Source organism: Anomaloglossus baeobatrachus, chromosome 6, assembly GCF_048569485.1.
Source record: "Anomaloglossus baeobatrachus isolate aAnoBae1 chromosome 6, aAnoBae1.hap1, whole genome shotgun sequence".
Taxonomy (NCBI): domain Eukaryota; kingdom Metazoa; phylum Chordata; class Amphibia; order Anura; family Aromobatidae; genus Anomaloglossus; species Anomaloglossus baeobatrachus.
Genome location: NC_134358.1, coordinates 379,360,937 through 379,387,993, shown reverse-complemented (window position 1 = coordinate 379,387,993; position 27,057 = coordinate 379,360,937). Strand labels below are relative to the sequence as shown.

The 27,057-nt window shown below is 44.7% G+C and overlaps 1 protein-coding gene across 1 annotated transcript in view; it reads left to right on the top strand.

Moving 5' to 3' along the window:
- The window catches only part of ITGA9 (integrin subunit alpha 9), a 644,853-nt gene that overhangs the window by 537,707 nt on the left and 80,089 nt on the right, over nucleotides 1-27,057 (top strand). Inside the window, exon 24 of the mRNA XM_075316572.1 lies at nucleotides 12,113-12,238. Within this exon, the coding sequence (XP_075172687.1) occupies nucleotides 12,113-12,238 (126 nt within the window). The remainder of the gene's footprint in view (nucleotides 1-12,112; nucleotides 12,239-27,057) is intronic.

The window sequence follows — 27,057 nt, the reverse complement described above, 5'->3', positions numbered from 1 at the left end:
TGTCTTCATTAGCTGCATGGAGGTGACCGGAGCGGCGGTGTCTGCTGCTTCTCCGGTCACCTCCATGCAGCACTGCTGGATGCGACGCTGGAGCATGCTGGATTACGCCGGACAAGGAGGGCTTTGTCGGGGTTAATAAATTGGTAATGAGGGAATGTGTTTGTGTTTTTTATTTCTAATAAAGGATTTTTCGGGTGCGTGTGTTTATTTACTGTAATTTACAGATTAATCATGGAAGGTGTCTCATAGACGCCTGACATGATTAATCTAGGACTTATTGGCAGCTATGGGCTGCCATTAACTCCTTATTACCCCGATTTGCCAACGCACCAGGGTAAATCGGGAAGAGCCGGGTACAGTCCCAGAACTGTCGCATCTAATGTATGCGGCAATTCTGGGCGGCTGCTGACTGATATTGTTAGGCTGGGGGGCTCCCCATAACGTGGGGCTCCCCATCCTGAGAATACCAGCCTTCAGCCGTATGGCTTTATCTGGCTGGCATTAAAATTGGGGGGGACCGCACGCCGTTTTTTTTAATTATTTATTTATTTCTAATTTTTTTTTTTTTCCAATTCAACAAGCTTTATGGGCTTGTTTGAACTGAAAAATACATGAAACAATTGTTGACAAAACTGCAGCCAAAAACGCACCAAAAATGCACCAAAAAAGCACCTACATTTTTTGTGACATTTCCAGGCTCTCTCTGACAAGGTGCAGTTTTGGCTGCAGTTTTGGCTGCAGTTTTGGCTGCAGTTTGTGAACACGAAAAAGAAGCAGCGTGCGCATGTAGCCTAAGAGCTTATATAAGCAGCTCAACAAGGCAATGGGTCTATAGCTTGATGGATTATCTTCAGGCTTCCCAGGTTTTAACAATGCAATTATTTTGGCATGTTTTAATTTACTAGGGACTTGAGCATTCTCCATAATATCTGAAAAGAATTTTGCCATCCATTTTTTCACATAAGGTCCACAGTGTTTCAGAAATTCAGGATGGATCCCATCAGAGTGGGGAGCTTTGTTAATTTTAGTTTCAGCAAGGGCAATTTCAATGTCACAGGTTGTAAAAGCACGTGAGTATTCTTCGGTTGGCGCCACTGATGATTTTAGTAGCTTAAACTTATTTTTAAATTCTATAGTGTGAGCTCGGTCTTTTGGGCTTCTTGAGATGTTCACAATGTGTGCTGCAATTTGATTTGGAGTTATAGCATTCATTTTCTGCTTCACTTTACGATTTCCTTCTAGTTTTGTTAGAAGAGACCATGCTTTTCTACTGGACTTTTTAAAGTCCAAATTCTCAACTGTTTCCATCCATTTAATACAGCGTGCTGCATTCAGTTTGTTTAACAATTCCTCACCGATTTACCATCTTCACTCTCAAGAAATTGTCTGTACAGTTGTTCACATTCATCAGACCATCCTGGGATATATTATTTGCGAAAGCCACGTGGTACTGATTTCTTTGCAGCTGTAATAACTGCTTTACAAAACCGTTCATAGTTTTTACTGATTGGAGGTATCCAGCCGATGCACTTATCAAGGTGATCTGCAAACTTCTTCCAGTTGGCTTTGGCAAGGTTCCATTGAGGACGCGGATACGACGTTACAAGAGGAATAGATACTCCAATGGTGATGATGACAGGGCGATGCTGGCTACGAGGGAAATGTTTGACAACACATCGAGATGTAGACAAAGGTTGATTGTTTCTATTACGTGAGACAAAACATAAGTCAGGATTCACTACTTTTGTTAGATTCCGCTTGAGACACAGTCTAATAGAATGCCTGTCAGCAGGGGTTTACATAGAAATCATGGGGCTTAGCAAAACTTCTAAATGGGCCCCCCTGCCCCCCCAAAAAAGAATAATTCATTTTCTGATTGGTCAGAGAAGAGCATGCCTCACAAGTGCAGCCCTTATAAAGTAATATAGTATAACTGCCAACATAGCCCTACATATAGAATAATGCACACCCCACAGCTCTCCATATAGTATAATGCACATAATGAACACCCAATAGTTTTCTATATAGAATAATCAACCCCAAAAGTAGAATAATGCACCCCATAGACCTCCATAGTATAATGCACCCCCATAGTCCACTATATATACTAATAATACACCCTCCTAGTTCTTCATATAGAATAATACACCCCTATAGTCCTCCATACAGAATAATGCACCCCCATAGTCCTCCGTATAGTATAGTCCACACCTCATAGTCCTCCATTTAAAATAATGCATGCCCCATAGTCCTCCATACAGTATAATGCGCACTCCGTAGTCCTCTATATAAAATAATGCACCCCTATAGTCATCTATATAGTGTAATGCACACCCTATAGTCTGCCATATAGAATAATGCATCTCCATAGTTTTCCATATAGAACAATGCACGGCCATAGTCCTCCATACAGAATATTGCATACCCCATAGTCTTCCATATAAAACAATGCACAACCCATAGTCAACTCTATGGTATTATGACCACCAGTGTAAAATAAATAAATACTCCCCTCCCATTGTTCCCCTGCTGCTCCAATCTCCTTGGTGAGTGCTTTGCAGCTTTGCTCTTCTCAACACAGCGGGTGTGCTGTAGTGACTTCATAGTTCTTGCTGCGCTGAGACTTGAGTCACCAAGGGAGAAATATGACGGAGGGAGCAGAGTGCTCCCTCTTTCATCATTGCTTTTAACTGTATCAGCATTTTGGATGCCGATACAATTGAACAGGCAGGGAGACCTGCCATCAGCACCTGGCCCGATCAACTCATGAGCCCTATAGCGGATGTGTGGTCTGCCGCCATTGGCAGTGCACTACTGCCTGCCAACATTTTGCTGACACACGTAATACAGCATAATACAAAACTATTGCAGTCCTCCCTGAATTTCTGTTGTTCCTGCATTCATTGTACTAGGTAGCTTTCCTGCTAGATTTTCATCTATTCCCCTTTAAACTTCTGTCCAGCTGCTGATTATCAGTATTCCCTTGTGCTTAAATATCCCCATATTTCCTGGACTTGTGCTGGTGATATTTTTCAGTTCATTCTAGCTCTGGATGCAAGCAGGTGGCTTGTACTCATCTGTGGTATCATTACTGAAGCTTTTCTGAACGTCTGCCTGAGTCATATGTGGATGAGTAGTTCATGCATTTTCCACTCTTTGTCCTACTTGTGTCTTCCTTTAGCATTTAGGGGGGTTGACGAAGAAGCGCGTCCGAACCGTTTAGAGTCCAGCACTAGGGATACCTAGGGTCAGGTATGCGGCCAGCACAAAGGTGCATAACCTGGTGAAGGACCAGGGACCAGCCAGTTTAGTCATGGGTTACCATGTCCCCCTTCCCTAGATGCAGTGGTCCCCTTCCCTTACCTTTTGCTGCCTGCTTAGTACTTGTCCGTTCCGAGTGTGGCAGTTACACAGAGTTTTGCACAAACTTTGCCGACTGTCATGGCAGCATTGGACTTTGTTCAGATTACAGATTCTGACACTCCAACCAATAGTTTCTCTGGTGTCTGGGATCAACACAGGCAGACTCCAGCGTCAATCTGCTTTGTGCTGATTCAAAGGCAGGCTAGAAAAAGTTAATCTCTCCTAGTCTGCTTGCTTCTTTAATCACATGTTGTGGGGAGACCTATCACATCTGCTCCCATTCTATTTATGCTGCTGAAATCCTGCCACCCATGCCAGCTATAGTTTATTCTATGTTGGTCTGTGAGGCCTGTGTCCCAGACTCTCTGGTTAAAGTTGTGCTTTAGTTGTGCTTATTGCTTGGTGCGGTTGTGGAGTTTACATCTGTTGTTTTGTACTTTCTTCCTGCTCTTGTTTTTCCTCCTTAATCATTTATTGTCTTTAACTTTGTGTATACGTGCTGTGTGGCAGAGTTTTGGTTTTCCACATGTCTGGTTTTATATGTGGTTTCAACACACTCCTGTCTCAACCCTCCCTGGGGTGAGGGGGAATAAGATCAGGACTGGTCAGAAGCAGGGCCAGGAAAGAGACTCGGGCCTTTCCACCATCAGGAGTATCCCTTAGATTAGGGAGAGCGTAGTGTCCACTAGATAGAGGGAAAGCTTAGGAGCCCCAAAGTCATCGTGACCCGACCTGTCCATATCATAGCTGCTGATGGAGGAGATGTGACCAGACCTGTCCATACAATGACTGCTGGTGGAGGAGAGGTGACCAGACCTGTCCATACAATGGCTGCTGGTGGAGGAGAGGTGACCAGACCTGTCCATACAATGGCTGCTGGTAGAGGAGATGTGACCAGACCTGTCCATACAATGACTGCTGGTGGAGGAGATGTGACCAGACCTGTCCATACAATGGCTGCGGGTGGAAAAGATATGACCAGACCTGTCAGTTCAATGGCTGCTGGTGGAGGAGATGTGATCCGACCTGTCCATCAGCTAATCCAATTGTAGAACACCTCAAATGGGAAGGACAGGTGCAGGTGACCGTGTCCGTTGTCATCTGAGAGAATCAGGTCGATTATGCAAGTAACACTTTCATCAAACTAAATTACTAGAATTCCATCAATATTGGATGCTGATTTAACAGAATTTTACCGTCTACTTATTATAATTTCGGTTATTTTTCTTATAGCTGATTCTGCATGTCAGGAAAACTTGCATTAAAAAATGCTGTTCTTTGTCCTAGCATTCCAGCTGTCACTAATTGGAAGAGGGGTAATCTTAAAATTTGTTTTCATTTCCCATTTAAGTCCATTTGAACCAGAGAACCTTAAGAGTGCGTGTTGGTATGCACAATGTACACAGAATAATTTGGAAATGTTGCATGCTACTATGTGGTGTCAGCTGTATATAATTAATCTCACTTCTCTTCAAAGACCAGTTATTAAATAATAGAAAGGGCTGATATTCACTTTTTATTACACCTTGTAGTCAAATATATCACCAACATAAAAGTTGTTGCCCCTGTGTGAAAAAGCGATTGCCCCCTAAACCTAATAACTGTCAAATAACAATCAAGCATTTGGCAACTGGCAATGAGTCTTTTACAACACTCTTGAGGAATTTTGGCCGACTCATCTTTGCAGTATTTTTGCAATTCAGCCCCAATGGAGGGTCTCTGAGCATAAACCGCCTTTCCAACGTCATGCCACAACATCTCAATTGATTTAAGGTCAGGACTTTGACTAGGCCACTCCAAAGTCTTAATTTAGTTTTCTTCAGCCATTCAGGGGTGGACTTGCTGGTGTGTTTTGGTCATTGTCCTGCTGCATAACCCAAGTGCGCTTCAGCTGGAGGCCACAAACAGATGGCTAAATATTCTCCATCAGGATTTTTTTAGTAGACAGAAGAATTTATGGTTCCAATTTCCACAGCAAGTCTTCCAAGTCCTGAAGCAGCAAAACAGCCCCAGATCATCACATTGCCACCACCATATCTTATTGTTGGTATGAGGTTCTTTTTCTGAAATGCTGTGTTACTTCTACGCCAGATGTACCGTATTTTTCGGACTGTAAGACGCACCGGACCATAAGACGCAGCCTGGTTTTAGAGAAGGAAAATAGGAAAATAAAATTTTAAGTAAAAAATGTGGTCATAACACACTGTTATGGGGCGAGGATCTGCTGCTGACACTATTATGGGGGTAATGTCCCCAAATTCTCTACTAAGGTACCCCATCCTGGTAATGATCCTCCTGCCTTGTGTGTATATATATATATATATATATATATATATGTCTCTCATCCTGGTATAGCCACATCTTGCTATATACTGCCATCCTGGTATGTACTCCCATCCTGCTATATACCTCATACTGGTATATGGCCGCATCCTGTCCTGCTATATATCCCATCCTGGCATATGGCCGCATCCTGCTATATACCCCCATCCTTGTATGTGCGCCCATCCTGCTATATACGCCATCATCCTGCTATATGCCATCATCCTGCTATATGCCATCATCCTGCAATATGCCATCATCCTGCTATATGCCATCATCCTGCTATATGCCATCATCCTGATCATATGCCATCATGCTGCTATATGCCATCATCCTGCTATATGCCATCATCCTGCTATATGCCATCATCCTGCTATATACGCCATCATCCTGCTCATGCCATCATCCTGCTATATGCCATCATCCTGCTATATGCCATCATCCTGCAATATGCCATCATCCTGCTATATGCCATCATCCTGCTATATACGCCATCATCCTCATATGCCATCATCCTCATATGCCATCATGCTGCTATATGCCATCATCCTGCTGTATGCCATCATCCTGCTGTATGCCATCATCCTGCTATATGCCATCATCCTGCTATATACCATCATCCTGCTCATATAACATCATCCTGCTATATACGCCATCATCCTGCTATATGCCTTCATCCTGCTCATATGCCATCATGCTGCTATATGCCATCATCCTGCTATATACACCATCATCCTGCTCATATACCATCATCCTGCTCATGCCATCATCCTGCTATATGCCATCATCCTGCTCATATGCCATCATCCTGCTCATATGCCATCATCCTGCTATATGCCATTATCCTGCAATATGCCATCATCCTGCTATATGCCATCATCCTGCTATATACGCCATCATCCTCATATGCCATCATGCTGCTATATGCCATCATCCTGCTATATGCCATCATCCTGCTATATACGCCATCATCCTGCTATATGCCATCATCCTGCTATATACGCCATCATCCTGCTATATGCCATCATCCTGCTATATGCCATCATCCTGCTAAATACGCCATCATCCTCATATGCTATCATGCTGCTATATACCATCATCCTGCTATATGCCATCATCCTGCTATATGCCATCATCCTGCTATATACGCCATCATCCTGCTATATGCCATCATCCTGCTATATACGCCATCATCCTGCTATATGCCATCATCCTGCTATATGCCATCATCCTGCTATATACGCCATCATCCTCATATGCTATCATGCTGCTATATACCATCATCCTGCTATATGCCATCATCCTGCTATATGCCATCATCCTGCTATATGCCATCATCTTGCTCATATAACATCATCCTGCTATATACGCCATCATCCTGCTATATGCTATCATCCTGCTATATGCCATCATCCTGCTATATACGCCATCATCCTGCTCATATACCATCATCCTGCTCATATGTCATCATCCTGCTATATGCCATCATCCCACTTATATGCCATCATACTGCTTTATGCCATCATCCTGCTCATATGCCATCATCCTGCTCATATACCCCCATCCTGCTCATATACCCCCATCCTGTTATATGTCCTGCATCCTGTGGCACACACAGAAAAAAAACAAAAAAACATTTATATTCACCTTTCCTTGCTCCACGCAGCATCACTCCTCCTCTGTCTGTGCCGGCAGCGCTGTGTGGAGCCGGCCACGATCCCTGTGGCATCGCGATGTCCTCCTGTCAGTGCCGGCGCGGCTGTGTGGAGGCTGTGTTTTCTCATTTCTTTATAGTAGTTTTATGGGTACAAATGAATCTGACTCTTTCCTTCACCTACAAAGAGATGCAATATTTATCTATCTATCTATCCCTCTATCTATCTATCTATCCCTCTATCTATCCCTCCATCTATCCCTCTATCTACCGTCTATCTATCCCTCTATCTATCCTTCTATCTATCTATCAATTATATCTATCTATCCTATCTATCTATCAATTATATCTATCAATTATATCTATAAATCTATCTATCAATTAATTATATCTATCTATCCTATGTATCATTCTATCTATCTATCAATTATATCTATCTATCCTTCTATCTATCTATCTATCAATTATATCTATCTATCTATCTATCTATCAATTAATTATATCTATCTATCCTATCTATCCTTCTATCTATCTATCAATTATATCTCTCTATCCTTCTATCTATCTATCAATTATATATATATATATATATATATATCTCAATTATATCTACATATCTATCTATCAATTGATATCTATCTATCTATCTATCCTTCTATCTATCTATCTATCTATTATATCTATCAATCTATCAATTATAGCTATCTATCTATCAATTAATTATATCTATCTATCTCTCTATCTATCTATCCTTCTATATATCTATCTATTATATCTATCTATCAATTATATCTATCTATCAATTATATCTATCAATCTATCAATTAATTATATCTATCTATCCTTCTATATATCTATCTATTATATCTATCTATCAATTATATCTATCTTTCCTTCTATCTATCCTTCTTTCTATCCTTCTATCTATCTATCTATTTATTATATTTATCTATCAATTATATCTATCTATCTATCCTTCTATCTATCCTTCTATCTATCTATCCTTCTATCTATCCTTCTATCTATCTATCCTTCTATCTATCGATCTATCAATTATATCTCTCTATCCTTCTATCTATCCTTCTATCTATCTATCTATCTATCTATCAATTATATCTATCTATCTATCCTTCTATCTATCTATCTATCAATTATATCTATCTATCAATTAATTATATAAAATCAAATCAAATAGGCTTTATTGGTAGGACCAAAAAACGATTAGCATTGCCAAAGCAAAAAAAGAAGTGTGACAGGGGAGTGGGTTAGGGTTGTGGGGATGGGGTTTTGGGGCCACAATTTAGGGAGTGATGGTCCATTTGGAGGTCTTTAGTACCCCTAATCTTATGACAATTATCTATCTATCTATCTATCCTTCTATCTATCCTTCTATCTATCTATATATATAATTGCCTTATTCTGTCTGTCTGTCTGTCTGTCTTGCTCCAAAATTGTGTCCTTACGGTGACACAAAGCTGATTGGCCGCTGGGCTCGCCATGGCCCCGCCCCCCCGCACGGATTGGCCCCTCGCCTCGGCTCCTCCCCCCCATGGATTGGTCGCTCGCCTCGGCCTGGCCCCGCCCTCCGCATAGATTGGCTACTCGCCCCGGCCCTCTGCACGCATCGCCAGACATAACCTTGCGCTGCTGGGATCGTGACGGAGCCGGTGAACGCTGGTAACCATTATACACATCGGGTAACTAAGGTCCCTTAATTACCCGATGTGTATCATAGTTACCAGTGTACACCGGCTCCGTCACGATCCCAGCAGCGCCACACATAACCTTGCGATGCTGGGATTTTGACGGAGCCGGTGAACGCTGGTAACCATTATACACATCGGGTAACTAAGGTCCCTTAGTTACCCGATGTGTATCATAGTTACCAGCGTACACCGGCTCCCGGTACACATGTGCAGGGAGCCGGCATTATACTCCTCTCCCCCCAGGACTACTCCTCCTATTGTAGTCCTCCTATTATACGCCTCTCTGAGTATAATAGGAGAACTATCATAGCATGGGGGATGGAGCACGATGGGGTGCGCAGCATGGGGGATGTAGCACGATGGGGGGTGCGCAGCATGGGGGATGGAGCACGATGGGGAGTGCGCAGCATGGAGGATGGAGCATGATGGGGAGTGCGCAGCATGGGGGATGGAGCACGATAGGGAGTGCGCAGCATGGGGGATGGAGCACGATGGGGGGTGCGCAGCATCGGGGATGGAGCACGATGGGGAATGCGCAGCATAGGGGATGGAGCACGATGGGGGTGGGCAGCATGGGGGATGGAGCACGATGGGAGGTGCGCAGCATGGGGGATGGGGCATGATGGGAGGTGCACACCTCCCCCCAACACACACACATAACACACCACACACACACTGGGAACCACAAACACCGCCATACACAGACACCCACACACACAGACAACGCCGCACACACACAACACCCAACATACAAACACCGCGGCATACATAAATATACGCACATACCGCACAACACACACATTGCACAAAACATACCTCCCCCCAAAACACACCACACCCACACAAACCACGCAACACACACGCACACAACACTACAGACACACAGCGCTCCACAAACAACGCAACACACGCAACACACATACAACACCGCTCTCACCCCCCGCCACACCCAGACAACACCCAGAACATGTACAGCGCCCTACACAAACACTTGGTAACTACACACAACAACATATATATATATATATATATAACAAAAATCATACATGAACTACACAATACGTAAATTCTAGAATACCCGATGCGTAGAATCGGGCCACCTTCTAGTCTATTATATCTATCTATCAATTATATCTATCTATCTATCTATCTATCCTTCTATCTATCTATCCTTCTATCTATCTATCAATTATATTTATCTATCAATTATATCTATCTATCTATCAATTATATCTATCTATCCTATCTATCCTTCTATCTATCTATCTATCAAGTCTATCTATCCTTCTATCTATCCTTCTATCTATCTATCCATCCATCTATCTATTATCTGTCATGTATCTATATATCCCTCTATCATCCATCCATCCGTCTATCATCCGTCTATCATCCATCCTTCTATCATCCATCCCTCTATCATCCATCCCTCTATCATCCATACATCCCTCTATCATCCCTCTATCATCCATCCCTCTATCATCCATCCATCCCTCTATCATCCCTCTATTATCCATCCCTCTATCATCCATCCCTCTATCATCTATCCATCCCTCTATCATCCCTCTATCATCCATCCCTCTATCATCCATCCATCCCTCTATCATACCTCTATCATCCATCCCTCTATCATCCATCCATCCCTCTATCATCCATCCCTCTATCATCCATCCATCCCTCTATCATACCTCTATCATCCATCCCTCTATCATCCATCCATCCCTCTATCATCCCTCTATCATCCATCCCTCTATCATCCATCCATCCATCTTTGCAGCTGAATAATCTGCTTCTGGTTTATCAACAGCAATATAGAGGTCAAGATAACCAAAACTGCCTATGTTCTTCCATACAGGCAGTGGCTCAGTGGTAGAGCTGCTGCCTATGTAACAATGGGCTCTCATGGTTCATGGGTTCGAGTCCCAGCCGCCTTGATAATCCAGAGCTGATGATAATTTAATTTAATTTATTCACTGCACTGAGGGGAGGAGCCGGGACATCAGCTGTGAATCGCAGGAGTGAGGGACACACCTCTAAAATCGGGGCAGTTCCGCAGAATCCGGGATGGTTGGGAGGCATGCAGGGCTCTGCACCCTTCCATACAGCACTCTGCACCCTCCCCCACACAGGGCTCTGCAGCCCATTATAGCATTATACGCCCCCACTGTGTAGGGAATAAATACATACCTCTCCTCGTTCGCCCGCTGTCTGTGCTCTGTCCATATCAGCATGTCAGAGAGCACAGACAGCGGGACAATGATGAGAATCAGCTCATTAGATTAGAGGTAAAACATATATATATCAGTAGATAATAGCCACCGATGGAATATAGCCCATCAAATGCACAAGGCTACATCAGATTGAATAATCAACACTGATATATTCTTAAAGTGAGGGTCATGATTAACTCTTTGCTACTCCCATAGGGTTAAAATTGATTTTTAAAGGTTATATTTTATATATGGGGTATTGCTTTGATTGATAGATCTCCTTGATGAGTGGTCTTTGCGCTGTTGTGGTAGTTTTGATCATCCCCACAATTCTACTTGCTACTTAGTGCCGGTATATTACATAAAATACATTTGTTTGTGGGTGTAACAAGAAAAATTGCAGAAGAGTTCAGGGGGTATGAATACTTTTCAAGGCACTGTAAATACACAGTATGTCTTATTAAAGGCCATTGTATAGCCACATTCTCGCAAAGAAAGTCAGTCGGTAAAAAATATGCACTATCAATATTTTCCTTTTCTACTAAGTCCATACTTAATCCAAGCTTCAAACTGCAATATGGGGAAAAATGAAAATATTCTAACAAAAAAGTTCATAACAAATGTGCTTATTTCAGTATATTTTTCTAATTGACCATGTGCTAAGCGAAGCTGTTCATGGCGTATGCACACTGAGGTAATAACTCGCAACAGATATTCCTAATCCGTGGAATAATAGTGTTTTATTCCTTCACATCATTATTTAGGAGTAATTTTGGTAACAAGTCCAGAAATGTATGAATGGTCATAGTGAAGCATGTACCAAGGACATAAATGTGACAATACAATGTATTTCTCTTTAGATTGCCCAAGACAAAGCACAGTGTACATTCCACAAAAACCCAGCCCCGTGTGTGATTCCACAGGAAAAGGAAAACATCTTTCACACAATTTTTTCATTCTTCAAAAAATCCGGCCGAAAAGTGTTGGTAAGTGATTAATTTTCTTACGGAGCATTTGTTTAACAAATGAGAACCCTAAATGTGCAAATTGTTATCAGTTATCCAATGACAGTGCCAATGACAATAATTGTCATCCATCACATCAGCCCATGTACTCATAGGATAGGGGCTCATAATCTACGTTTCTTATGTATCATACTCTACATAGATACAGACACACACTGGAGACTTTTGTATTTGTTTAAAAGTTAATTAACCTACAATATTGTTTTGTTTTTGGCATGTGGAAGTCAACCAGATAATCCTGGGGAAACCCATATAAGCTTAGGGAGAACATACATGCTCTGTGTAGCTGCTAATTTCGTTCACATATCAGCATGGCAAGGCAAGAGTGCCAACCACTGAGTTACCGTGCTCCTTTGGAATTACTATGCAGAAATGTTCACGTCTATGGTTCCATTCTCTTCAGATTTTTAAACTAGTTCTCTTTATCCAACCCTATTTTCCTATTCTTGACTTCTCCTCCTGCAAAATGGATATACAAGTTTTCCTAACAGTCTCCTGAAAGAAATTAGATCCATAGTGAATTTAGAAAATCAAAGACAGCATGGACACTGTTATCCATATACTAGTCACTTACGGCTTAAAGGGATTATATAGGACTATTTAATATTTTTTTACTATGGTCATAAGAACTAACAGCCAGGTAGTTGCTAACTGCCTGTTTTACCTGGATCAGAGTGGTCACAAATTGCTACTGCTGCTTTTGCTGGACATCATGTTGACAGAGCAGCTCTTTCTCTTCTGAACTGCTCTGTTAACAAGATGTGATTGGCAATGTCATGTAGATTGACAGCCAGCTCCCAGCAGTTAGGGTCCGGGTGGGGGGGGGGTGACTATCTGTCAGTAAGTATGACATCAGCAGTCATGTCCTGTTAACAGGACAGAGCGGAAGAGGAAGAGCTGCTCTGTCAACATGATCTCAGCGGAAGCAGGAGAATCGCCAGCAGGAGAGGTTTCTGACTGTAAAAAAGAAAAAAATAATCCCCTTTAAATATTGACAAATGACATATAAGGGTAGATTGTGAACTGTTAAGAAACTTGAGGTAAGCACCCATGTTTTCATAGGCATAAAAATGCTTACTTGTGGCCTTTATTGTTTCAGATGATTGATAGCATGACAGTAGTGCACCTGTATGATAATTATATACTTCCATTGCCACTTATCTAGTAGCTTCTTGTGTCTTTATTTATTGTGAGATGACAGCCAAACATAGAATCTATCACAGGCCCTTGTAATGTTTTTCTACAGTATTTGCCAGTGTGTTCTCATTCTCTGTGAAGGTTTGGCTTCCACATTTTTAGCCATATTGTGGGCATATGTGATTAGATACAGATTACTACTTGTGTGGTCTGGAGTGAGTAGTTAATTCTAACCATTTGTACTGGTAGATAAAGCTGAAAACAGCATGATACAATCTTCTTCGGGACAGGAGGGTGAGAATATACTTGGAGAGCTCCCCTGAGACAGCACAATGGGATCCTATCCGCGATGGGAGGGTGAGAATGTGCTGGGAAGCTCACCTGAGACAGCGCAATAAGGTCTTATCCGGGATAGGAGGGTGAGAATGTGCTGGGGAGTTAACCTGAGACAACGCAATAGGGTCGTATCCTGGGATAGGAGGATAAGAATGTACTGGGGAGGTCACCTGAGTAAGGCCTGAAACACACATCCGTGAAAATGCACGCACGTGTGTTACGATCCATTTTTCGGGTCCATGTCCCGTTTTTGTGTCAGTTTTTATGGTCCGTGTGGCATCTGTGTGACCGGCGTATGCTAGCCGTGTGTGCTTGTGTAATGCCCATGTGTGCGTGAGATTTGTAACTGACATGTGAGTGTGTTTTCCGTGTGAAATGTCCGTGTGTGTGATGTAAAATGTCGCTACATACCCGCTGACAGCAGACAGAGTCGCGCGCTGAGAGGGAACTCGGGTGAACTTCACCCGACTTCATTGTCATACCGCGGCTCTGTCTGGGTGTCGCGTACTGATTAGCGGTCACCTGTGAAGGACTCACCAGTGACCGCTAATCCCCTGAGTGACTGAAGTGAGCAGCGCGATTAGCGCTGCCGTCACTCAGGTTACCCGCGGCTAGCTGGATCCTCCACCCCCGTGACTGCAACTCACCTGTGACTTCATCGTTGTCACTCGGGCGACTTGCTGTCACAGGTGGAGGATCCAGCGGTGGCCGCGAGTAACCTGAGTGACAGCACAGCTGATCGCGCGGCTCGCCTCAGTTGCTGCGTGGAGCTGTCGGGAGCGGCGGTGTTCTTCTGCAGCTTCTGTCACTTTCATGTAGCAGAGCTGGAAGCGATGCTGGACCTCCGTGGATTACGCCGGACATGGATGGGTATTTGGGGCATAATAAATTGGTGAACGAGGGTATTTTTTAGTGTTTATTATTTCAAATAAAGGATTTTTTGTTGTGTGTGTTTATTTACTGTAACTTACAGGTTAATCATGACAGGTATCTCGGGGAGATGCCTGCAATAATTAATCTTGGCGTTAGTGGCAGCTATGGGCTGCTGCCATTAACTCTTTATTACCCCGATTGCCAACGCACCAGGGCAATTCGGGAAGAGCCGGCTAGAGTCCCAGAACTGTCGCATCTAATGGATGCGGCATTTCTGGGCGGCTGCTGGCTGTTATTGTTAGGCTGGAGGGGCTCCCCATAATGTGGAGCTCCCCATCTTGAGAATACCAGCCTTCAGCCATGTGACTTTACCCTGGCTGGTATCAAAATGGGGGGGGGAACCGCACGTCGTTTTTTTTTACTTATTTTTTTTTTTTACTGCTGAGTATAGACCCGCCCAGCGGCGGCTGTGATTGGTTGCAGTGAGACAGCTGTCACTCAGCATGGGGGCGTGTCTCACTGCAACCAATCATAGGCGCCGGTGGGCGGGGAAAGCAGGGAATACGAGATTGATTAATGAGCACCCGGCTTTTTCAAAATAGTAAAAGCCGCCGGAGTTTAATGAACAGCTGTGCAGAGCCGCGCCGGTGATCGGGGAACGGTAAGTATGAGAGAGGGGGGAGACTGACCGACAGACAGAGAGAGGGACAGACAAGACATAGAGAGAGACAGACAGACAGAGAGAGACCGACCGACGGACTGAGGGAGATTGACTGACATACACAGAAAAAGAAAGAATGACCGACATCGCTAGAAAAAAGCACAAAACTTACACGGACCATACGGAGATGCATCCATGTCACGTACTTGTTCGCACATACCCATTGACTTTCATGGGGTCCGTGTGTACGTGTTCCGTGCAGAAAACGGACATGCTTCCGTGCAAAACGGAAACACATACGGATCATGTACACGCACACACGGACCTTATGGAATAACACACTTGTGACCTCAATGATAGATTAACATTGGTGCATGTTTGTCCGTGTCTCCGGTACATACGGGAACGGACCAAACACGTACGTGTTTGACGGATGTGTGCTTCAGGCCTAAAGTAGATATGAGGCATAGTAGATATCATAAGCCACTTCAGACCATGGGCTCAAAGAGCCAGATGCAGGAGATGGAGAGAACAAGGTGATTTTCCTTTAGGCTATGTGCGCACTTTGCTTTTTACCTGCTTTTTCACTGCTTTTTCAACTGTAGCGTTTTAATGCCAAAATGCATGCGTTCTGCTTTTCAAGCAAAGTCTATGGGAATTTGGGTTTCTTGTGCACACTATGCTGTTCTAAACGCTGTGTCGTTGTGGCAGAAATTTGGGCAAAAACTCTTCTTTAGGCTATGTGTGCACTTTGCATCGAGGTACTTGCAGTTCAAAACGCAAATGGCAAAAACAATTGACATGTTGCTTCTTTAAAATGCAGAGTTTTTGCCCAAATTTCTGCAGCAAAAAAGCAGCGTTTTGAACAGCATAGAGCGCACAAGAAATCCCAAATTCCCATAGACTATGCTTGAAAAGCAGAACGCATGCATTTTGGCATTAAAACGGAAAAGCAGGTAAAAAGCAAAGTGCGCACATAGCCTTACTGCTTGCATAGATGAATAATATGAATACAGTGAATTAAAAGGGTTTTATTAAATCAAATAGATTTAATACATCAGTTTTAATTCACCACGTGTATTGTTCATCTATACAAGCAGCACAGGGAGATCACCTTGTTCTCTCCATCTCCTGAAAACAATTTGTACTGGAAATATCACTTTTGCAGTCTACTCATGTCCATAATCCAAAGTAAGGCCCCTTTCACACATCAGTTTTTTGCAGTCAGTCACCATCCGTCGAATTTTGAAAAACAACGGATCCAACGACTGATGCCGCTGGATCCATTTTTTTCTCATTGACTTGTATTACCGACAGATTGCGACGGATGGCCTCACGTTTCATCCGTGATTCGACGGATCCGTCCAAAATTGTTTGTCCGTTGGACGGAGACAAAGTAACGTTTTTTGTCTATGTCGAAAAATCGGACAGCGACGGATCCGTCACCGTCTGTCGTTTGGTAGAATGGAAGCCAATGGGCGCAGGATCCGTCGTAACTCGTAATCCATCAAATGACGGAATCCGGTGACGGATTCCGTTTTTTTTAACTGAGCATGCTCCAATTTATTTTATTTAGTATCAAATATAGCCAGCCAGTCGGATCCGTCGCTTTAGTTTTTCCACAATCTGCAACGGATCCGTCGATCCATCGAGCCAACGGATTGTGACTGACGGTAAAAAACTGATGTGTGAAAGGGGCCTAAGAAGAAGCAGATGCAAATCTCCCATGTCTGTGCAAAACAGTAATAGACTTATGGTTCTCTTCTTGCTGGAAACATTGCTTAGCAGCAGCAATTAGTGTGTCTATGAAAATATGTATAGACTTAAAGGGGTGGTTCACCCATTTTTTTTTTTCACCAATGATTGTCACTTACCATTGTATGCATCTTCTCCATTGTCTTCTGTTTCCAGTTCTGGCACTGAGCGGCGCTATCCTGCACGCTCAGTGCCTGTCACATGACCCCCTGGAGCTGTGGCCGCCGGCACCCTCTGATGTCCCGGCATTTCCGGGCTCTCAAACTAGACGGGTACGTCACAGGATGCCGGCGCCACTCACACTGATTGACAGGGCTGTGGGCGGTGACTACCGCACGTCACAGCACAGCATCGAGGGGAGGAGCCAGAGGACGCCAGTGTGGAGCGGTGAAGGCAGAGCGCGCTCTTACCCTCCGTCATCTGTGGGAGGTACGGGCTCCAGTGTGGAGTACAGGGGGGGTTTCCTCCACTGAAATCCCCCCTGTCACGCAAGTATGTGATCACACTGTCCACCCGCCCGCTGTGCTCAGCTGTCAGGAGAGCGGGCGGTGTCGGCAGTGTGATCATATACTCCCACCAGCAGCACAGGTGACCCGACGCTGCATGGGACCAATCTGTTCCACTCTGTCACCTGCACAACAAGTCCCAGAGTGGAGACAGTGACATGCTCTGCTCTGACACATAGTGTGCTGCATGTCACTATCTGTCTCCACTATGGGACTTATTGTGCAGGTGAGAGTGTATACAGTTGGTACTATGCAGCAGAAATCACAGAGTGGGGCAGTTAGTGACATGTATCATCCGGTCACCTGCACAACAAGTCCCACAGTGGAGACAGTTAGTGACATGTAGCATCCGGTCACCTGCACAACAAGTACCAGAGTGGAGACAGTGACATGCTCTGCTCTGACACATAGTGTGCTGCATGTCACTATCTTTCTCCACTCTGGTACTTGTTGTGCAGGTGACCGGATGCTGCATTTCACTATCTGTCTCCACTATGGGACTTGTTGTGCAGGTGACCGGATGATACATGTCAATAACTGCCCCACTCTGAGACTTGTTCAGGTGAGAGTGTATACAGTTGGAACAATGCTGCAGAAGTCACAGAGTGGAGCAAGTTAGTGACATGTATCATCCGGTCACCTGCACAACAAGTCCCAGAGTGGATACAGTGACATGCAGCACACTATGTGTCAGAGCAGAGCATGTCACCAACTTGCTCTGCTCTGTCACCTGCGGTGCTGCATGTCACGTTTTTGCCGCGATTTGGTGCGTTTTTTGCTGCGTTTTTGCTCACTGCGTTTTTAATCAGTGCACAATGCCATTAAAGATTGTTGATGAAAAAAAAAAAAAGGTCTGATGTCATTTCCTTATTCAAAATGTTCATTGTATGCAGGAGAGCAGACAGCAGCTGCAGAACTAGTGTATGCAGGAGAGCAGACAGCAGCTGCAGAACTACAAGGCTCAGCATCCTCCATTCACTAGTGTATGCAGGAGACCAGACAGAAGCTGCACAACTACAAGGCTCAGCATCCTCCATCCAGGACTGTATGCAGTTTTTTACCCAAAAAGAAAAAAAAAATGACATGGGCTTCGCCATATTTTTGTATGCTAGCCGGGTACAGCAGGCAGGTACGGGCTGCCCCCAACCCCCAGCTGCCTATTTGTACCCGGCTGGGAACCAAAAATATAGAGAAGCCCTTTTTTTTTTTTAATTATTTCATGAATTTCATGAAATAATTTAAAATAAAAATGACGTGAGCTTCGCCTAATTTTGGTGTCCAGCCGGGTACAACTAGGCAGCTGGGGATTGGAATCCACAGTGCAGGGTGCCCAAGCTTTCTGGGCACCCCCACTGCGAATTGCAGTCCGCAGCCACCCCAGAAAATGGCGCTTTCATAGAAGCGCCATCTTCTGGCGCTGTATCCAACTCTTCCAGCTGCCCTGATGCCGGGTGGCTAGCTGGGTAATAATGGAGTTAGTTGTATATTATCAGCTAGCCCTAAGCCCGAAATTCATGGTGTCACGCCAATATTAGACATGGCCACCATGAATTTCTAGTAATGATAAAAAAAAAAACACAACACACAGAAAAATATTTTTATTAGAAATAAAACACAACACAATTAGTGACTCCATCTTTACTGAAATAAACCCCCCCTCCGCAATAATCCTGGGTCAAGGGTCCCGCGCCGTCCAATCAGGATCCAATATCATCTGATCGGTTTGCTGGAAGGCAAAGTGATCAGATGATGTGTCAGGTTAAACTACGTGAATCACATGACACAGCAGCTGATTGTATAAAAGCCGTTTATACAATCAGCTGATGCATCATTAGAAAAAAAAATAAAAATAAATACATACTCACTTATGTGCTGATTACCGGCAGCTCCTGCAGCGATCGGATGAGAGTCTGATCCTGGCCCATCGCTGCAGGAGCGGCCGGTAATCAGCTGATGAAGTCCCCTGACGGCAGGATCAGCTGATAGCCGTCCGGGCGCGAAAAAGCCGGCGACACCGCGAGAATCGATCACCTGATGCGTCAGGTGACTGCATCAGGTGATCCAGCGCCAGGTCCTGGAAGCTTCGTACGTGCCCCGGGGAGACTGCACACAGCCAGAGCGGCGGTACCGAGACAGGGGCTGGAAAAAGGGCATGGCACCGGGACCCTGCAGACAGGTGAGTATGACATACACACACACATACACACTCACACACACACTGTATATACACACACACACTGTATATACACACACACTGTATATATGCACACACACTGTATATACACACACACACACTGTATATACGCGCACACATACACATACACTATATATACGCGCACACATACACATACACTGTATATACGCGCACACACACTTTCTTCCCCTGGCTGTGTAGAGCTGCTGCTGTCTCTGTGTGATTGCTCTCAGTGCACATCCACTGGGAAGAGGCAGGGAGGAGGGTTTGGATGGGAGCAGAGTGGGTGTATTAGACACAATGGGTGTGTTAGATAAGCTAGACACCGCCCTAGAGCCACAAAGAATTCTGGGACTTGTAGGAACTGAACACAGGAAGTCAGAGGAGAGATTAACCCCATCAGAGCTGTAGCCAGCAATGAGCATGTGCTGCTGGTGCACAATAAAAGGTAATTTTGCTGAAAAAACATAATAGATGTGTTGAGGGGCACATATTAGCAAGATTTATCAGAAAAAAAAAAATCAGTTTTGGTAACTGGACAACTTCTTTAAGTGATAACTGTGTAACATGAGCACAACTTGTGCACTGTGCTTGTCCAGCGTTAGAGTACAATACCATAATTGGTTATATTCACAAAGACAGTAATAGATGTGCGCTCAGTGCAGTATAATAGCAGCATATAAAACTCAATAGAAGCTGCAAAAAAGGTAATGAAATCAGCTAAAGTAGAAAATGAACAACAGATAGCCAAGAAATTATTAAAATACTTATCAAAACAAAATCCGCACAGATGGGGTCCCCTAAACAATGGTAAGAGGGAGCTGGTCTCCGAGGATCAAGAGAAGACACAATTACTGAATGGATTCTTTATCTCTGTGTATACCAAAGAGGAGAGAATGGCTGATGTACTCAATCCAAGTGCTCTTAACATGTCATCTCATGTACTCAGGTGGCTAAATGTAGATATTGAACCAAAGATGTAACTAACATAGATGTAAGAAAAAATAACATTAATTCTTAAATAACAAGGTATACACTGTTCCCAATTCTTTTAAAAATAGCAGTTAGATATTACATGTAAAATAAACAATAATAGTAGACTGTGTATAAGTACCCAATGAATAAAAGTCTACAAAAATTGATACATATTGCGAGTAAGGGTATAAACAGCTGTCGTCCCCTACCTGGGAGCCAGCTCACAGCTCGTCTCCTGCTTTTTACCCTGCACCGTCTAATAAACTAAAGATTCCTGCACAGCGGTACAGAGTGCGGTCCCTCATTTCCTTCACTCATCCAACGGTATAATAGTATATACAGTGCCTACAAGTAGTATTCAACCCCTTCCAGATTTAGCAGGTTTGATAAGATGCAAATAAGTTAGAGCCTGCAAACTTCAAACAAGAGCAGGATTTATTAACAGATGCATAAATCTTACAAACCAACAAGTTATGTTGCTCAGTTAAATTTTAATAAATTTTCAACATAAAAGTGTGGGTCAATTATTATTCAACCCCTAGGTTTAATATTTTGTGGAATAACCCATGTTTGCAATTACAGCTAATAATCATCTTTTATAAGACCTGATAAGGCGGCACAGGTCTCTGGAGTTATCTTGGCCCACTCCTCCATGCAGATCTTCTCCAAGTTATCTAGGTTCTTTGGGTGTCTCATGTGGACTTTAATCTTGAGCTCCTTCCACAAGTTTTCAATTGGGTTAAGGTCAGGAGACTGACTAGGCCACTGCGACACCTTGATTTTTTCCCTCTTGAACCAGGCCTTGGTTTTCTTGGCTGTGTGCTTTGGGTTGTTGTCTTGTTGGAAGATGAAATGACGACCCATCTTAAGATCCTTGATGGAGGAGCGGAGGTTCTTGGCCAAAATCTCCAGGTAGGCCGTGCTATCTATCTTCCCATGGATGCGAAACAGATGGCCAGGCCCCTTGGCTGAGAAACAGTCCCACAGCATGATGCTGCCACCACCATGCTTGACTGTAGGGATGATATTCTTGGGGTCGTATGCAGTGCCATCCAGTCTCCAAACGTCACGTGTGTAGTTGGCACCAAAGATCTCGATCTTGGTCTCATCAGACCAGAGAACCTTGAACCAGTCTGTCTCAGAGTCCTCCAAGTGATCATGAGCAAACTGTAGACGAGCCTTGACATGACGCTTTGAAAGTAAAGGTACCTTACGGGCTCGTCTGGAACGGAGACCATTGCGGTGGAGTACGTTACTTATGGTATTGACTGAAACCAATGTCCCCACTGCCATGAGATCTTCCCGGAGCTCCTTCCTTGCTGTCCTTGGGTTAGCCTTGACTCTTCGGACAAGCCTGGCCTCGGCACGGGTGGAAACTTTCAAAGGCTGTCCAGGCCGTGGAAGGCTAACAGTAGTTCCATAAGCCTTCCACTTCCGGATGATGCTCCCAACAGTGGAGACAGGTAGGCCCAACTCCTTGGAAAGGGTTTTGTACCCCTTGCCAGCCTTGTGACCCTCCACGATCTTGTCTCTGATGGCCTTGGAATGCTCCTTTGTCTTTCCCATGTTGACCAAGTATGAGTGCTGTTCACAAGTTTGGGGAGGGTCTTAATTAGTCAGAAAAGGCTGGAAAAAGAGATAATTAATCCAAACATGTGAAGCTCATTGTTCTTTGTGCCTGAAATACTTCTTAATACTTTAGGGGAACCAAACAGAATTCTTGTGGTTTGAGGGGTTGAATAATAAATGACCCTCTGAATAAACTTTTCACAATTTAAAAAAAAAAAAAAAAAAAAAAAATAACATTCTTTTTTGCTGCAGTGCATTTCACACTTCCAGGCTGATCTACAGTCCAAATGTCACAATGCCAAGTTAATTCCGAATGTGTAAACCTGCTAAATCTGCAGGGGGTTGAATACTACTTGTAGGCACTGTATAAAGTCACGCGGCAATAAATAATGGAGGTCTGTAATAAAGACTGTATCAGGGTAGAACCTCATATAATGTGACATAAGTATATAAATGGAGTGACAATGCAGCTTATATATTCCTAATGCTGGTGAGTCACACTCTGGCAGTGATGCGGATCATGTGATTGACTCTGGCTTGCGTTATGTACCACGTGTCTGGAAGCCTGCTCCTGTGATGTACACCGCCCTTTGGCTGGCACGGCAGTCAACGCACGCACCCTCCTTTTGGAACTAGCGACATGTACCACCAATCAGCGGGGGTTAGTTTGTGGGATTGTGCCACCCCCGCGACAGCCGACGGGCTGCTCAGACCCGAATCCTCAGTGGCTCGAGTGGTCTCCGGATCCGAGGCGGCGTAGCGTGGCACCCTCGGAAATAAAGGGGGGAAAATTTGTGGTTTTGGGATAATGTTCGTGACGCCACCCACGGTGTGTGGTAACGTGAGGGACCACCGCTGCCAGTTTGGGGAGCCCGGGGACGCTGGTGTGTGGCAGCTTAAGTTGTTAACTCCTCCGTGGGCAGGAGAGTGGTGTCTCGGGGTCCGGTGATGGATGGCATGGGGAACCCGTCGGGTGCAAGGGGGGTAACGTGCACTCACACAGTCCAAAGTCACTGATGATGACACCAGGTAAACCAAACTCTTGAGCACTCTGTGGCCCTTGGGCGGGCACGCTGTGTCCGTGTCCTCTTGGTGTTGCCTGTTGACCTGAAGTCTTGTCCTATAGCACTGTGTGTCCTACATGTGGATCCCTTACACTTAAAGCGTTTCAGGTCCCGCTCACCTGCGTGGCTAGCAGGGTGAGCTTGCTCTCAGTGTTCACGCTTGGGATTTTCTGGACGATTGTGGGAAGTCCTATCCCCCTTGTTGCGCTACTACCCCGATTCTGGAGCGGGTGGGGAACAGTTCCTGAAGATTCCGTTCCTGTCGGGTGAATTACTGGGCTGCGTGAAGCTACTTCCCAGCCTAGGGTCCGCGTACCCCGTCGTGCCCTGGTCCCTGCCCTGTTGTAGCACATAGCAGCCGGCCTGCTTTCTGTAGCAGCACCGTGCTCCCTGCCACTACATCCTGCGATCGGGGTTCCAGCTCCTTCTGGCCAGGCCAGCGTCTGGCACCTGGGACGTGTACAGGAGCCCATCTCCACAGCGTGACCTGGACTGTCACCGCTGTCTCTCTCCTACAACTCCCACTCGACAACTGCACTGACACTTCTGCCCTCCTTCTACCAGTATTACTCACAGCAAGTTGGGCTGCAGTGTGTACATCGCCCAGGCCAAAAGCTAATGCTCTACCAGGATACAGCTAAACCCCCACTAATGTGGAAGCATCACAGGTGCAGATGAAGCAGATCACACACACACCTCCATGGAATGGAGGGGAGGCGAATGCTAGATGATAAAACTGCACACTAGTGGCTTGCATAGAGCGCTGTTCACATGCAGATGGCACAGTCACAAACCCGCAGCCTATTAGGTGACGCCCTTCTATTAGATCAGGCGGGCTGCCAAGCCGTACCCCACTGTCTATCATGCACGGACAGACACTCTACAATGCAAGGCCCAACAGAAAGGGGCCTGGCTGTATCCTGTACAAACAAAAAAATATGAGGTTTTTGTTGGTATTTATGGCCATAAAACGTAAGCCTACACCCTCGTCACGGGACCTCATGTCTGTAGGTCCCTACACTAAATATAAAAATAGCAACAAAAAGAGGACAATGTCCTCCAAAAATCAAGTATTACTCACAGCAAGTTGGGCTGCAGTGTGTACATCGCCCAGGCCAAAAGCTAATGCTCTACCAGGATACAGCTAAACCCCCACTAATGTGGAAGCATCACAGGTGCAGATGAAGCAGATCACACACACACCTCCATGGAATGGAGGGGAGGCGAATGCTAGATGATAAAACTGCACACTGGTGACTTGCATAGAGCGCTGTTCACATGCAGATGGCACAGTCACAAACCCGCAGCCTATTAGGTGACGCCCTTCTATTAGATCAGGCGGGCTGCCAAGCCGTACCCCACTGTGTATCATGCACGGACAGACACTCTACAATGCAAGGCCCAACAGAAAGGGGCCTGGCTGTATCCTGTACAAACAAAAAAATATGAGGTTTTTGTTGGTATTTATGGCCATAAAACGTAAGCCTACACCCTCGTCACGGGACCTCATGTCTGTAGGTCCCTACACAAAATATAAAAATAGCAACAAAAAGAGGACAATGTCCTCCAAAAATCAAGTATTACTCACAGCAAGTTGGGCTGCAGTATGTACATCGCCCAGGCCAAAAGCTAATGCTCTACCAGGATACAGCTAAACCCCCACTAATGTGGAAGCATCACAGGTGCAGATGAAGCAGATCACACACACACCTCCATGGAATGGAGGGGAGGCGAATGCTAGATGATAAAACTATGATGGATGGCATGGGGAACCCGTCGGGTGCAAGGGGGGTAACGTGCACTCACACAGTCCAAAGTCACTGATGATGACACCAGGTAAACCAAACTCTTGAGCACTCTGTGGTCCTTGGGCGGGCACGCTGGGTCCGTGTCCTCTTGGTGTTGCCTGTTGACCTGAAGTCTTGTCCTATAGCACTGTGTGTCCTACGTGTGGATCCCTTACACTTAAAGCGTTTCAGGTCCCGCTCACCTGCGTGGCTAGCAGGGTGAGCTTGCTCTCAGTGTTCACGCTTGGGATTTTCTGGACGATTGTGGGAAGTCCTATCCCCCTTGTTGCGCTACTACCCCGATTCTGGAGCGGGTGGGGAACAGTTCCTGAAGATTCCGTTCCTGTCGGGTGAATTACTGGGCTGCGTGAAGCTACTTCCCAGCCTAGGGTCCGCGTACCCCGTCGTGCCCTGGTCCCTGCCCTGTTGTAGCACATGGCAGCCGGCCTGCTTTCTGTAGCAGCACCGTGCTCCCTGCCACTACATCCTGCGATCGGGGTTCCAGCTCCTTCTGGCCAGCCCAACGTCTGGCACCTGGGACGGGTACAGGAGCCCAGCTCCACAGCGTGACCTATCCTGTCACCTCTGTCTCACTGCTCAACCACTACTCAACCGACATTTCTGCCCTCCCTCTTCCATCCCTCCATCTGGGTGGCCCTATTCCCCTCAGGCTGCCCAATGGGTGTTTGGTTGGCATGGTGTAGAGTGTTCCTCAGGATTTAAGTATACCTGTTGGCAGCAACACCAAATTGACAGGACCCGTAACCAAGGAGGAGCGGGTATCATGCAGAAGGGCAGATTGCACGGCACCCTTGTGACGATCTGATAGGCCAGGATGTCACACAAGTTCCTAGGTGATAGATCCAAAAGACTTCACATGTGAGTAAGCGCTTCATGTGATCACCTTCCCGCTTTGATTTCTTAACTCTTTGTATGCCATAAATCTTCAAGCAATAATAATTTCATTGATGGTGAGTTATGAAGTCTTTAGCCGCTTGTGACAGATTTATGGGGATTAGTCGTAGTGGTCATATCAGTCAGATGTTCCGAAATACGGACTTTTTTGAGATGTACATCCCACACATACGGTAGTTTCTTACAGCTGACACATTTAATGATATATACAACATTTTTCGTATGTTAACTCAACTTTTAATTTTGTGTTCCGTACTCTGATCATGATTGAAGAAGATTTTAGTAACATTTGCTTGGAGGCAAGTCCAACACCTTTGTAAGCTGCATTTATATAAAAACCCACATTGTCTAACTATGTCTTAGTTGGAACTTGAGAGACAAAAGCACTTGGGGAGACGATTTTGCTGATGGTGGTAGCTCACTTGGCAACAACTTGACATCCCTCTTTCAGTATTGAAGACAAAATTTCATCCTCATAAAACAGGGGTAGGCACTTTTGAAAAATAGCTTGATTATACTTGAAATAATTTGATTATACTGAGGACTGAATTGCATTGACACAGTAGGTTTAGTTTGCTTAGTAGATCTTTTCTTATTAACTGACTTAATGAGGTCACCTCTAACGTTTTTACGTACAATATTATTGGCTTTTGTAAAGGTCCATTTAGGACATACTCTGTCAGATAATCTTTTTTATGAATTAAACAGTTACAAATTTAAGTTATGTTCCTGACTACAGTTTCGATTTGTTCTCTAAATTATTGGATATCAAGAGTTTTATAAGAAATTTGACTATTAAGCGTCACTTTTTTTCTGAATGTTACCCAAATTGCCACCAATAGCATTCAACTTAACCCACAAAAAAAACAAGTCCCCACTCAAGTCCACCATTTATTAACGGAAACATAGGGGGCTTCCACTCTACTGCTAGCTCAAAGTGGAAAAGTGCTATGGCTCCCCCCTCAAAAAAAAAATCCAGCAAAATCTGCCCTCCAAACACCCCCCTCT